At 45.0% G+C, this 15,099-nt stretch overlaps 1 protein-coding gene across 1 annotated transcript; it reads right to left on the bottom strand.

Annotated features, from left to right (window-relative positions):
* Nucleotides 1–220: 220 nt before the first annotated feature.
* LOC132832683 (nuclear factor 7, brain-like) lies at nt 221–14,541 on the bottom strand. Its single transcript, XM_060850776.1, has 6 exons — nt 13,687–14,541; nt 13,503–13,598; nt 13,176–13,409; nt 11,563–11,585; nt 11,347–11,462; nt 221–947 (listed from the first exon to the last, which is right to left on the bottom strand). Exons 1-6 carry the CDS (start codon nt 14,110–14,112, stop codon nt 427–429), a joined length of 1,416 nt encoding a protein of 471 aa, XP_060706759.1. The 5' UTR covers nt 14,113–14,541; the 3' UTR covers nt 221–426.
* Between the last annotated feature and the right edge of the window lie 558 nt (nt 14,542–15,099).

Genomic DNA, 15,099 nt, shown 5'->3' with positions numbered 1-15,099 from the left:
TCTCCGCCCCAATGATACAAACAGCTCAGTAGAGGATGCCATGTAAATGCAGATTTGTCACCTTTCAGTGTTTGGATTTCTCCCTCAGGATTTCATGTTCCAGGTGCAGAGTGAGAAATGGAAACACAGAGAATTCCCAGCTCCAGACTGGGAAACAGGTGAAGGATTGGAGGATGGGACTGTAGCAGGGAGTAAATGAAGGAAGGAGAGACACAAGATATTTAATTTACTTTTTATTTTCACCATCTGACGTTTATATTTGTATCTGATTTATTGACAGTTTGGTTGTGATGATACAAAGTATAATCTCAGAATTCAGTAACACATTCAGTAACATCCTGTTGTCAATGGGAGGTTTCTGACCCCAATCCCTGACCCAGACCCTAAACCCGGGGGTCATTGTGACGTCAGGGAGGCCCCGCCCCTTTAACAGCTGATTCTCAGAAACTTGTTTAAATCCCGAGTCTCGAAGAAAGGATAAAGTTTCCCAGTGAATGTATTCCCAGGGAAGGTGTGGAGATGGGACTTGGTGTCCGCGTTGTAAAATGAAACTGTCCCAGATTCATAACTGAGATAAACTCCCACCTTCCTGGGGATCAGACCGACAGGGAGAGGGGATCGAGGAGAGGAGTTTATATAAAACTGATCCTCAACCTGCCCCATGATCCAGAATCCATTCTCCGGGATCAGTCTGACCCGTCTCTTCCTCTCCACAGACTCTGAGGCTATTCCCAGACTCCAGTCCCTATTCCCCACCACCTTCACCTCCCAGTAATGTCTCCCTGATGTGAATCCCTCTGATCCCAGGACACAGGGACAGTCCCAGTCTGTAAACCTCTTCCCGGTGCCAGGGAGACTCCTCGGGACCCCGGTGCATCTCAAACTCTTCAGATCCTCAGAGACCTTGAGCCGGGGACTCGCTGTTTCCACATCCAGGGTCACAGAGACTGGGAGAGAAACACAGAGAATTAGAGACAGTCCCTGGGTCTGGATATATGGGGTGGGGGAGGTGTGAGTGTGTGTGTGTGTGTGTGGGGGGGGGGGGGAGGGTGTGTGTGTGTGTGTGTGTGTGTGAGGGGGAGGAGGGTGTGTGTGTGTGTGTGTGTGTGTGTGTGTGGGGTGGAGGGTGTGTGTGTGTGTGTGTGTGGGGTGGAGGGTGTGTGCGTGTGTGTGTGTGTGTGTGGGGAGGAGGGTGTGTGTGTGTGGGGGGAGGGTGTGTGTGTGTGTGGGGAGGAGGGTGTGTGTGTGTGTGTGGGGAGGAGGGTGTGTGTGTGTGTGTGGGGAGGAGGGTGTGTGTGTGTGTGGGGAGGAGGGTGTGTGTGTGTGGGGAGGAAGATGTGTGTGTGTGTGGGGAGGAGGGTGTGTGTGTGGGGAGGAGGGTGTGTGTGTGTGGGGAGGAGGGTATGTGTGTGGGGGAGGAGGGTATGTGTGTGGGGGAGGAGGGTGTGTGTGTGTGTGGGGGAGGAGGGTGTGTGTGTGTGTGGGGGGGAGGGTGTGTGTGTGTGGGGGGGGAGGGTGTGTGTGTGTGGGGGGGGAGGGTGTGTGTGTGTGGGGGGGAGGGTGTGTGTGGGGGGGAGGAGGGTGTGTGTGAGGGGGAGGAGGGTGTGTGTGTGTGTGAGGGGGAGGAGGGGGAGTGTGTGTGTGAGGGGGAGTGTGTGTGTGTGAGGGGGAGTGTGTGTGTGTGTGTGTGTGGGGTGGAGGGTGTGTGTGTGTGGGGTGGAGGGTGTGTGTGTGTGTGGGGTGGAGGGTGTGTGTGTGTGTGGGGTGGAGGGTGTGTGTGTGTGTGGGGTGGAGGGTGTGTGTGTGGGGGGGTGGAGGGTGTGTGTGTGTGGGGATGAGGGTGTGTGTGTGTGGGGATGAGGGTGTGTGTGTGTGGGGGGGAGGGGGAGTGTGTGTGTGGGGGGGAGGGGGAGTGTGTGTGTGTGGGGGGGAGGGGGAGTGTGTGTGTGTGGGGGGGAGGGGGAGTGTGTGTGTGTGGGGGGGAGGGGGAATGTGTGTGTGTGGGGGGGGAGGGGGAGTGTGTGTGTGGGGGGGTGGAGGGTGTGTGTGTGCGTGTGTGTGGGGTGGAGGGTGTGTGTGTGTGTGGGGTGGAGGGTGTGTGTGTGGGGATGAGGGTGTGTGTGGGGGGATGAGGGTGTGTGTGTGTGTGGTGGGGGAGGGTGTGTGTGTGTGGTGGGGGAGGGTGTGTGTGTGTGTGGGGATGAGGGAGGGTGTGTGTGTGGGGATGAGGGAGATTGATGAGGGCAGAGCAGTAGATGTGATCTGTGTGGACTTCAGTAAGGCATTTGACAAGGTTCCCCATGAGAGACTGATTAGCAAGGTTAGATCTCATGGAGTACAGGGAGAACTCGCCATTTGTATACAGAACTGGCTCAAAGGTAGAAGACAGAAGGTGGTGCTGGAGGGTTGCTTTTCAGACTGGAGGTCTGTGACCAGTGGAGTGCCACAAGGATCAGTGCTGGGCTCTCTACTTTTTGTCATTTACATAAATGATTTGGATGTAAGCATAAGAGGTACAGTTTGCAGATGACACCAAAATTGGAGGTGTAGTGGACAGGATTACCTCAGATTACACGAAGATCTGGACCTGATGGGCTGACAAGTGGCAGATGGAATTTAATTCAGATAAGTATGAGGCGCTGCATTTTGCGAAAGCAAATCTTAGCAGGACTTATACACTTAATGGTAAGGTCCTAGGGAGTGTTGCTGAACAAAGAGACCTTGGAGTGCAGGTTCATAGCTTCTTGAAAGTGGAGTCGCAGGTAGATAGAATAGTGAAGAAGGCATTTGGTATGGCTTCCTTTATTGGTCAGAGTATTGAGTACAGGAGTTGGGAGGTCATGTTGCGGCTGTACAGGACGTTGATTTGGCCACTGTTGGAATATTGCTTGAAATTCTGGTCTCTTTCCGATTGGAAAGATTTTGTGAAACTTGAAAGGGTTCAGAAAAGATTTACAAGGATGTTGCCAGAGTTGGAGGATCTGAGCTACAGGGAGAGGCTGAACAGGCTGGGGCTGTTTTCCCTGGAGCGTCGGAGGCTGAGGGGTGACCTTGTAGAGGTTTATAAAATCATGAGTAGCATGGATAGGGTAAATAGACAAAGTCTTTTCCCTGGGGTCGGGGTGTCCAGAACTAGAGGGCGTAGGTTTATGGTGAGAGGGGAAAGATATAAAAGAGACCTAAGGGGCAACGTTTTCACGCAGAGGATAGTGCCTGTGTGGAATGAGCTGCAGAGGAAGTGGTGGAGGCTGGTACAATTGCAACTTTGAAAAGGCATTTGGATGGGTATATGAACAGGAAGGGTTTGGAAGGATATGGGCTGGGTGCTGGCAGGTGGGACTAGATTGGATTGGCGTGGATGGGTTGGACCGAAGGGTCTGTTTCCATGCTGTATATCTCTATGACTCTGACTCTAATTAGCAAATTTTCCCACCAAGATATTGGTCCCTTTCCAGTTTAGGTGAAATCCATCCTTTTTGAATAGGCCTTCCCTGTCCCAGAAAAGATTCAAATGAATCAAGAAACTGAATCCAGGAACATTACATCACCTCTTTCGCAATTCATTTATCTCCTTTATCCTTTCACTCTCTCCCTCATTCAAGCTTGGCACTGGGAGTAAACCAGAGACTGCTACTTTTGAGGTTTAATTTATTAATCTTCTACCTGATGGTTTATGTTCATTCTGTAAATCCTCAAGCTTTTTATAACTGTGTCATTCCCACCAAGGTGTACAATAACTTCCATTTCTGACTCTCTGCTTTAACAATAACTTCCATTTCTGATTCTCTGCTTTAACAATAACTTCCATTTCTGACTCTCTGCTTTAACAACTCACTTTAAAACGTTTTGGGAACGTCCTTAATCCCGGCACCAAAAAAGCAACACACAATCCTGGATAAACGCTCACTGCCACAGAGTGTCCCTTCTGGGCCCTTGACAGCACAGTCCCCGACAACAATTATTTTTAAACATGTTGTCAAACTCCAAATAAGATTTGATCTTAGTGTCCAAGATGTGAGTGCCTTTCCTACATTTCTGTGAGAGATTATCATTTTCAACAGTATACAAAACTGAATATCTGGTTGAGAGGGGAACAGCCTCAGGAGACGTCGGGACTACCTTCTTACCATTCCTGGCAGTCACCCATCTGTCTGACTGATCCTGCTGTGTCATCACTTCTCTAAATCTACTGGCCATCCATCTCGCTGTCTCTTGTTTGCCCTCGTTTTTAGTCAAAATGTGGGATCTGGTCTTTGCTGAAAGATGTATAAACTACCTCAACTGCACTGCCATCATTGATGCACCTTATCACCTCCTCAAATATCTCTGTTAACTTTGTTCGGCATGAACTCCCTCTGACAAAGCCATGCTGACTAACCCCAAAACAATCCTGGCCTCTCCAGCTGAAGATTAATTCTCTCCTTCCACATTTTCTCCAGTAGTTTCCCTCCCACTGATGTGAGGCTCACTGCTCTGTCATTCTCTGGTTTATCCCTACCACCTTCTTGAAAAGTGGAACCATGTTAGTTGTCATCCAGGCCTCTGCATCTCCCTGTGACCACAGAGGATTTAATAGTTTGGGTCAGAGCCAGTCTCCCAAAGCCAACTGGGTTCCATCTCATCTGGAACTTGGGGAATTTGTTCACTGCTAAAACCTCCAATATTTCTTTTATCCCTGTGTCAGTCTGCTCAAGAACCAACTCCCCACATGTGGGAAATCATGTCTCACAAACTTGATTGAATTTTTTGAAGTGGTAGCAAAGACGATTAATGAAGGCAGAGCAGTAGATGTGATCTATCTAGGCTTCAATAAGGTGTTCCTCATGGGAGACTGGTTAACAAGGTTAGATCTCATGGAATACAGGGAGAACTAGCCATTTGGATACAGAACTGGCTCAAAGGTAGAAGACAGAGGGTGGCGGTGGAGGGATGTTTTTCAGACTGGAGGCCTGTGACCAGTGGAATGCCACAAGGATTGGTACTGGGTCCTCTACTTTTTGTCATTTATGTAAATGATTTGGATAGAAGTATAAGAGGCATAGTTAGTAAGTTTGCAGATGACATCAAATTTGGAGATGTAGTGTACAGCGAAGAGGGTTACTTCAGATTACAATAGGATCTTGATCAGATGGGCCAATGGGCTGAGAAGTGGCAAGTGGATTTAAATTCAGATAAATGTGAGGCGCTGTATTTTGCGAAAGCAAATCTTAGCAGGACTCATACACTTAATGGTAAGGTCCAAGGGAGTGTTGCTGAACAAAGAGACCTTGGAGTGCGGGTTCATAGCTCCTTGAAAGTGGAGTCACAGGTAGATAGGATAGTGAAGAAGGCGTTTGGCATGCTTTCCTTTATTGGTCAGAGTATTGAGTACAGGAGTTGGAAGGTCATGTTGCGGCTGTACAGGACATTGGTTCCGCCACTGTTGGAATATTGCCTGCAATTCTGGTCTCCTTCCTACCGGAAAGATGTTGTGAAACTTGAAAGGGTTCAGAAAAGATTTCCAAGGATGTTGCCAGGGTTGGAGGATTTGAGCCATAGGTTGAACAGGCTGGGGCTGCTTTCCCTGGAGCGTCAGAGGCTGAGGGGTGACCTTATAGAGGTCTACAAAATTATGACGGGCATGGATAGGATAAATGGACAAAGTATTTTCCCTGGGGTCGGGGAGTCCAGAACTAGAGGACATTGATTTAGGGTGAGAGGGGAAAGAAATGAAAGAAACCTAAGGGACAATGTTTTCACGCAGAAGGTAGTACGTGTATGGAATGAGCTGCCAGAGGAAGTGGTGGAGGCTGGTACAATTACAGCATTTAAAAGACATTTGGATGAGTATATGAATAGGAGGGATATGGGTGGGGTGCTGGCAGGTGGGACTGGATTGGGTGAGAATATCTGGTCGGCATTGACGAGTTGGACCGAAGGGTCTGTTTCCATGCTGTAAATCTCTATGACTCTAAATTCTAACTTACATCGTCCTTCTCCCAAGTGAAGGCATATTCAAGATAGTAAATTAACACCCTGTCTCTGTCCTCCAGCTCCATACCTGGATTGCTCCTTGATCCATTTTCCTGTTTATTCTCTTCCCCTTTATATACTGATGAAATATCTTGGAATTCTCCTTCATTTTAGCCACTAGTGTTTTCTCATGCACCTACTTTGCTCTCTCAATTACTTACTTAAATTCCCAGCTGCTCTTTCAGTACTCCATGAAGGCCTTGTAATTCCCTGCTCTTACACTCCAACCACATTGAAAGGGCCACCATTCCAATAGCTCTTCCTGATTACATGCTGCCCCTGAGTGCTAGTTTTCTGCATTTCATGCACACATACTCTCAAGTGCCTTTGTGGTGCGCCTTTCTGCAGTTTTTCTCCATTTAAATAATTCTTTGTGCTTTTGTTTTCTCTTCAAAATAAATAACTTTCCCAAATTAATCCTCCATTTACCAACTTTATGCCATTTACTTGAACCATCAATGTCCCTGTGAATTGTTTGTATCCACCTGTTTTAGAATTGTCTGCAAATTTGGTGACAGTGCATTAACTTCTTTCCTCCAAATCATTAATATTTATTGTAAACATTTGCAGTCACAGCACTGATCCCTGTGGAACCCCACTGGTCACAGGTCACCAACCTGAAAAAGCACTCCTTATCCCCACCTGCTGTTTCCTGCCCATATGCCAATTCTTTCTCCATCAAATAATCCTGCCTACAATACCATGGTCTCTTAATCTTTCTTGAAGTATCTTGTCGAATGCTTCTAGAAGTCCAAATCAAACTCTACTAGCTCCCTTCCGTTCCATTCCCTATAGTTGAGATCTCCTCAAAAGCTTTCATAACTGAGACAGATATTAATGTCCTTTCATAAAACCCTGCTGACTCTGCTTGATGAGATGATGATTTTCTGAATATTCTACTGTTACTTCCACAATAATCCACTGCAATATTTTTCCAATAATAGATCATGGGATAATCTGCCTATCATTACCTGCTTTTTGCCTCCTTCCCTTATTAAACAGACATGTCATATTAGCAGTTTTCCAATCCTCTGGTACTTTTCCAGAAATAAACAATTTAAGGAGAATTACAACAAATGCCTTCACTATCTCTGTAGTGACCTGTTTTAGAATCCTCAGATGTAAGCCATCAGGGCCAAGCAACCTCTCTGCGTTCAGCCCCATTAGTTTGTCTCACACTATTTCAACATTATACTCTGCCTAATTTCCTTAGTTTATCTTGTTCTTAGATCCTTTCCTCTTACTCAGATATATTTTTGCTCAGAGCTGAGATGAACCTCCTTAAATGTCTTCCCCTGCTTGTTTACTGTCATTCCTCCTCATCTATTCACCCAGTTCACTTCAGATAACTTTACCCTCATTTCATTGTAATTGTTGTGTTCTGACCAGTCCCTTGTAAAGTTTTAGCAAAAGCTTCCTAGTTCTACATTGCATTCCCTTTGAAATAAAGGTCAACATATCCATTGAACTTAGATGCTGGTTCTTTGTGATTCATGGATAAGGATTCCCAGATCCCTAGTTCTATAACTCCCTGCACTTTCTACATTTAAATAATATCCAGCTCCTCTATTCTTCCTGCCAATGTCCTTAACCTAAAGTTCCTTTACATTATATGTCATCTGCCAAAAGTATTGTCCACTAACTCAACCTGACCATAGTCCTCTGCAGACTCCTTATGTCCTCCTCACCACTTGCTTTCCCAACTTTTTTTGTTTTACCTACAAACTTGGCATTCACCTTCCACAGCCAAGTCATTTATGTATTTCATAAATAATTGTGGACCCAGCACTGAACCGTGTGGCTCATCACTATCTACGAGCTATTCCAATTCTCAGTCTTTTATTAATTAGACAATTATCTCTCCAGTTGAATGTGTGATGTCTTATCAAATGTCTCCTGAAAATCCAAATATATTACATCCCTATATTTCCTCCCATCTATCCTGCTTAATACCTTCTCAAAGATTTTGAGTGAAGTTGTCAGGCATGATTTCACCTTCACAAAAGGGTTGGTTTTGGTGGGAACAGCCAACACAGAACAGGACCTGGGGTTGTGGGGGTGAGTGATGTACCATGCAAAATTGTTCAACTCAGTGTAACTGCAAGGTACCAAGGCAGAAGATGAGCTTGTGATGAGCTTCTTTGGAGCACTGCAGCAAGTCTGAGATGGAAATTTCAGCATGGAAACACGGGGAGGCTTTGTTGAATTGGCAGGCACCTAGAAGTTCAAGATCATCTTTATGGTCAGAGAGTAGGTGTTCAGCAATGTGGGCTCTGCTCTGGGTATACTTTGAATAGTTCTGTTTTATCAGGAGAAATATATGCTGGTGTTGGAGGCAGTCCAAAGAAGGTTCACTAGGGTTATTCCAGGGATTGACAGACTAAATCACGCGGAGTAGTTGAGGACAGTGGGACAATACTGGAAATGAGAAACGAAAACAGAAGTTGCTGGAAATGCTCCGCTGCTCTGGTAGCATCTGTGGAGAGAAATCAGAGTGAACATTTTGGGTCGAGTGACCCTTCCTCAGAACAATTCAACTGGGAAGAATAAGGTTTCCACTTGATGAAATTTGTAAAGTATGGATGGATTTGACAGGGAGCCAGGTTTATCTGGGATTATGGGGCAGTGTTAGCTGACCCCTGGGAGACGTTACATCACAAGACTGTTCAACTTGATGATGTCAGTAAATCCCTGAGGTGTACAGGGCACTGCTACAACTGGTCATTGTGATGTCATCACCATGAACATCGAGGAGATTGGCCAGTGATCATGTGATTACCACATCAGAAGTGTGTGCAGTATCTTGGTCGGACAACTTCCCAAAGCTAATGGAATCAATGTTATCGATTATGAAATGAACAAAGTATCAACTCTTTGTTTGTAATTAAATCAGAGTTTGTGCATCAGCCTGACAATGGACCTGTCCCCTGTATTTGCTTGAATAGAACCATTGAAACTAAGAACGGAGCCTCAAGTGGTCTGTGAAAAAAATCAAAGAGTGATCAAACTCTGATCAACCTCCCCCTTCTTCAGCCTCTGGAGACAGAGGGACTGAGCTGGCAGCCTCATTTCCAGACGTTTCGGTACCCTACTAGGTAACATCTTCAGTGGGCTTCAGGCAAAGCAGTGTACATGATTCCTGCTTTCTATTTATATGTTTGGGTTAGTTCGGGTTGGTGATGTCATTTCTTGTGGTGATGTAATTTCCTGTTCTTTTTCTCAGGGGTGGGAGATGGGGTCTAACTTGATGTGTTTGTTGATGGAGTTCCAGTTGGAATGCCATGCTTCTAGGAATTCTCGTGCATTTCTCTGTTTGACTTATCCTAAGATGGATGTATTGTCCCAGTCGAAGTGGTGACCTTCCTTATCTGTATGTAAGATACTAGTGACAGAGGATCATGTCGTTTTGTGGCTAGTTGGTGTTCATGTATCCTGGTGGCTAGTTTTCTGTCTGTTTGTCCAATATAGTGCTTGTTACAATCCTTGCATGGTATTTTGTAAATAACATTAGTTTTGCTTGTGGTCTATATAGGGTCTTTCAAGTTCATTAGCTGTTGTTTTAGTGTGCTGGTGGGTTTGTGGGCTACCATGTTGTCAAAGGGTCTGAGTAGTCTGGCAGTCGTTTCTGAGATGTCTTTGATGTAGGGGTAAGTGGCTAGGGTTTCTAGATGTGTTTTGTCTCCTTGGGTTTGTTGCTGAGAAATTGGCGGACTGTGTTCATTGGGTATCCATTCTTTTTGAATCACGGTATAGGTGATTTTCCTCTGCTCTGCCGTAGTTCCTCTGTGCTGTAGTGTGTATAGGCTCATTGAAGTGACATTCTGATGAGATAAGGTAGGACATCACTTTGACTGGGACAACACATCAAGTTAGACCCCATCTACTACTCCCTGAGGAAAAGAACAGAAAATGATATCACCACAGGAAATTACATCACCAACCCAAAGAAACCCAAACATATAAATAGAAAGCAGGAATCGCCTGAGGCCCACAACCTACATGTTACCTGGTAGGTTGATGAAACATCTGGAAAGGAACCTCCCAGCTCAGCGAGCAAACCTACATCCAGAATCTCAACCTGAGCTACAAATCTTCTCAAAACTCGTACAGAGCAGTGTCTGAGAGTTCCTGTCTTGGTGAAGGTTTGGGATTGAACAGTCACAGCTGACCAGCTGAAGATGATATTTCACATTCAGGAGACTTCTGCATCACTGTCTTGGCAAGCATTTATTGTGCAACTCTAATTATCCTGGAGGCTGCTCATTAACCCATTGTCACCCATGTAGGGGAGGGATACCCACTGGGCAGTTAGGGGAGGATTTCCAGCATTTTGGCCCAATTCAGCATGGTATATGGCATACAGGGCAATTTGCAAGTGATGGTTTTCCTGTCTATCTGCTATCCTTACCCTTCCAGTCAGTTCAGGTTGCATAATTGGAAGTTGCTCTCTGAGGAGGCTTGGTGAGTTTCTCACACTTTTTAAAAAATTGTTAACATTTCTGCAACTGTGTGTCAGTGGTGCAGGGAGTGAATGTTAGAGGTATTGGATGGAGTGCCATTCAAGCAGCCCATTTTGTCCTGGAATGTGTTGAGCTTCTTCAGTACAATTGGGGCTGCACTCATCCAGGCAAGTGGAGAGACCTCTGTTATACACCAAATCTCTAGTAACTGAGGAGTCAGTAGGTAAGTTTCTGGCTGCAGACCTTTCACTCTCTGACCTGCTCTTGTAGCTGTAGTGTGAGTTTGGCAAGTGAGTTCAGTTTCTGGTCAATGGTAACCTCCAGGATGTTGCAAGTGGAGGACGCAGTGATGAATGGAATTGTTACTGAACATCAAGTGTTGATGGTTACGTTCTCTCTTGTTAGAAATGGTCATTGCCTGGCACTTGTGTGGCACGAATGTTACCTGTCACTTGTCAACTCAAAGCTGAACAGCTGGACAGAGTCATGGCCTCGTTGTATTTGAACATGGATTGTTTCAGGATCTGAGAGGTTGGAAATGATGCTGTTATTGTGCAATCATTAGTGAATATCTCATCACCTCCACCTTGACCTTATGCTGGAGGGAAGTCCATTCATGAAGCAGCTGAAGATGCTTAGGCTGAGCCATTACTCTGACAAACTCCTCCAGAAATGTTTGTGAGCTGAGATGGTTGATCTTGAACAATCACAACCATCTTCCCTTGTGTTCAGTATGACTCAAAAAAGTAGAGAGATTTGCACTGATTCCTATTAACTAAAATTTTGCGCATTACAGACTTTGATATTTGCATGAACAAAAATACAAATTATACAATATAAATCAGGCCAAAAGAGGAACTTATCTGAGCTTTACCAGGTTCAATGGCTTCCTGCATTTCTTTCCATGCAAGAAAAGGGAAGAGGCTGCAGAATGTTTGAGTGGAGATGGTACCATCTGTTAGTGAGAGCACATAACCGTTCTCACTGATCCTGTAAATATTAAACATTCATTGATTAGGAATTTAGCATAAACACTTTCCTGAGTAATTTTACCAACTTGCACTGAGTTTCAGTAAAGTGCATGTCCTACCTTCTCTTCCGAGATACTTCCTCCTGAAATAAACAAAACACAATCTGAGTTGACAGAGACTGACTGTCTATATCCAGAAAGCAGCAATAACACTCACATTGTTACTAGCTGCTGAGAATTGCCAATTCTGGTTGTTGCAGGCATCGAATAGAAAGAGGATGTGACACCAAGGATATTGAAGACCAGAAGAATAAATACAAAATTTTAACAATTACAAAGGATTAAAAAAAAAATAATATATTTTAATGGATAAAAATCTGACTTTGATATTTAAAATTACAATAAAGAAAGGGATTGATTCCATAGATTCAGTGAAGATATTTTCACTTCTAAGGAATTTAAACATGTGAGTATGTGAACATCATCCAGTTATAAATAATTCCAATAAATCCAATAAGTAAATACAGAACCTGTCAAAAACCAGGCGTGAGGCCTTCAGATTCAGGAGACCCACTCAAATATAAGGAATCCAAGTATGACCTTCGCAGAGCCATTAAGCCAGCCAACGACCAACACCGATCTAAACCAGAGACCCAGACAGACACCTGGTGACTATGGCAAGGACTGATTGACATCACAGGTTCCAAAAAGAGTCACTGCAAGATAGCAGACGATGACATATCCCTCCCAGATCATCTCAACGCCTTATATGCTCGCTTTGAGCAAGATTTCGGTGAAGAGAAGTCCAGATGAACCTATCCAAACAGCCACTGCATCAGAGGTCAGATCAGCTTTCCTTCCTATGAATCCAATGAAAGCGATGGGACCAGACGGAGTACCAGGCCATGCACTCAGAGCATGCACAGATCAACTGGCAGAGGTCTTCTCGGACATCTTCAATCCCTTCCTGCAGCAGGCCACTGTCCCTGCCTGTTTCAAGAGGGCCAACATCATCCCTGTATCCAAGAAGGCTCATGCAGCATGTCTCAATGACTACCACCCAGTGGCCCTAACTTTGGTGGTCATGTCATTAATCAACTCCGGCCTCCCCACTACTCTTGACCCACTCCAATTTGCCTATTGGACCAACAGATCCATGTCAGATGCCATATCAGTGTCCTTCACTCCTCCCTAGAACATCTTGACACCAAGAACAGCTACATAAGAATCCTACTCATTGACTACAGTTCAGCCTTCAACACTATTATCCCCTCGAGACTGATTACTAAACTTTGTGATCTCGGCCTAAGCCTTACTGTTGTTATAATACTGAATGGACTCACAAACTCTCAACATTCGCCTGTACCTGTATTTTTGTTTTTGCTGCTGTTACCTGTTATTTACTGTCTATGCTACTTAACTCTGTGATCTGCCTGTATTACTTGCAAGACAAAGCTTTTCACTGTGCCTCGGTACACGTGATAATAAATTCATTTCAATTCAATTCCATGGGGAATTCAGGAGAAATGTCTTGATCAAGAAAGTGGTGAGAATGTGGAACCCACGGTCCCACAGTGTGATTGAGACAAATCTATTGAACAGGAAAGTGGAGACTGTAATGATGGAGAAAGCAGCAGAGGGAGATAGTGACGGGGGAATGAGGGAGGATGGGGGTCTGCATCATGTTGGGACTGTTCACTTTCACTGAACTAAACTGAAACATAATCCCTCACCTTCAGAAATATCACTCCGTCTGTTTGTTCCAATTGTTTTTCCAATTGTGAGAGTTCCTGCTGAAGAGAATTTAAATTATCTTGAATTTCACACAGATTTTGCTCCATTGCTTTGAGAATGTTTTCCTCTTGTTCCCTGAGATCTCGGAGTAAACTCTGCTCTTTCTCAGTCAGCATCTGGTGCATTTTAGTGAATTCGGATTTGATGTGGGTCTGCAGGCTGTTGGATTCCTCCTGTCAGGGGAAATATAAATACAATATGTTTCTGCAAAAAACATACAACAAATGAACAAATCAAATGTTGAAGCCTAACCCGGGAGATTTTACCTGAATTTGGAAAATCTTCTGTTTCTGCTCCCGCTCCATTTCTAAAGCTGCTGATTTTTTTCCTGTGAGAGAATCCAAGGAAGATTTCACCCGATCCTGGGATTGAGAGAAAATCAGAAAATAAAAGTGTTAGATCATGAAAATGTGATGGAATAATCAGGGGATGGAATCGGTTTCCTTTTACCTTGTAGATTCCAACAGCTTCTGTAATCTGGATGAAGTTGTGAGATTTGTGTTCCCGGGAATCTCTACAAATCAGACAGATCAATTTCTTGTCAGTTTCACAAAACAGCTTCAGTTCTTCCTGATGTTCCTCACAGTGATGTTCACTTTCCTTCTCTTGTGGATTCAGATTTAATGTTCGAGCTTTCTCGGCCAGATTCGCTAAGGTCCGGTTGCCCCTGAGGTTTCTTTCCGGAAACTCCTGTCTACATTCCGGGCAGGAGTTTATCTCCTGCCTTTCCCAACTCTGGGTGATACAGGAGCGGCAGAAGTTGTGTCCACAATCCAGTGTAACCGGATCGGTGAAGAAACCCAGACAAATGGGACAGATTACCTCCTCGGTCCAACTCTCTCCCTGTTGTCTGGAAGCCATGTTCACCCTCAGCATTTCCTGATTCAAATCCCTTTCAGTTCCAATGTCCCTGCGCTGCTGAACACATTCAGCTCAGGCAGCACCGAGATGGTGATAGTTCATACGGAGCTTCCTTTCTGTATCCACCGGCACCGTCCATCGCAGAGTCTCGGACTAATTCGCCGTCGGTTGGATGTGACTGGAGCAGCTCCCTCGGGTAAACTCTCCCCAAGATGGAATTAAACGGCACTTGAAAGCGACGCGATTTCTGTTGAGAAAACTTTGCGATGTCTCACCTTTGAGCGTTTACAGAAAGGAAGAGGATGGCAGCTTCCGGAACAAGTTTACAACTTCAGGGAGAAATTACAATTGCAGCATTTCGGAAACAGTCACCGGGTGAGGAATAGTTTAATCTGAAATCATTTCTTCCCTTCCCCATACATGGAGAAAACAGGACCGCTTGCTAACGTTGGGAATGTTTTAATGTTAAATCACAGACACAATGAGGGAATGAAATTCTGGAGGGAAGCTGTGAAAGAAAATGCATTTACAGAAAATGTGAAAGAAAGTGTCCAGCGAGAGGCCACTCAGCCGGTCACTGATGGAGAAACTGGAAAAGTGAGCGCCAGTGTCATCCCACCTTCCCCCTTTTGGGATGTGGCCCTGTAAGGTGTGGGGCATTTCCCAGTATGTTTAAACCTTGAGGGGTTCTGCCCCCATTCCGTTTTCAGGAAATGAGTGGCAGACCCCAAACCCCCAACACTGAGCGGAAAATATTCTCCCTACATTCTCTCCCACTGATCTTTGTTGGTACAGAACTCACTGAAAGAAATTATGTTGTATTTTTGGTGGTGGTTTCTCAGCCTTTAAATATAAATTGTGTATTGTTAAGCTCCTGGCCCTCCCATCAAGTGTTTGGTCCTGGCAAGACCATGTGAATGACATTCATTTTATCACATTATCGTTTCAACACCGGCTTTCTGTCCACTTCCCTCCTGTGATTTGTTGTGCTCATGGAAATAT

The sequence above is a fragment of the Hemiscyllium ocellatum genome, chromosome 35 (assembly GCF_020745735.1).
Source record: "Hemiscyllium ocellatum isolate sHemOce1 chromosome 35, sHemOce1.pat.X.cur, whole genome shotgun sequence".
NCBI classification, from domain to species: domain Eukaryota; kingdom Metazoa; phylum Chordata; class Chondrichthyes; order Orectolobiformes; family Hemiscylliidae; genus Hemiscyllium; species Hemiscyllium ocellatum.
The sequence above is the reverse complement of the archived record's forward strand: the minus strand, read 5'-3'. Positions and strand labels throughout refer to the sequence as shown.

Bases quoted from the DNA above. Each gene is read 5' to 3' on its own strand.
- LOC132832683 (XM_060850776.1), bottom strand. From the start codon at position 14,112: ATGCTGAGGGTGAACATGGCTTCCAGACAACAGGGAGAGAGTTGGACC. The intron at 13,410-13,502 runs GTAAAATCTCCC...TTCCCCTGACAG, and splicing joins AGAAGATTTTCCAAATTCAG to GAGGAATCCAACAGCCTGCA. The intron at 11,463-11,562 runs GTAGGACATGCA...TAATATTTACAG, and splicing joins GAAGTATCTCGGAAGAGAAG to GATCAGTGAGAACGGTTATG.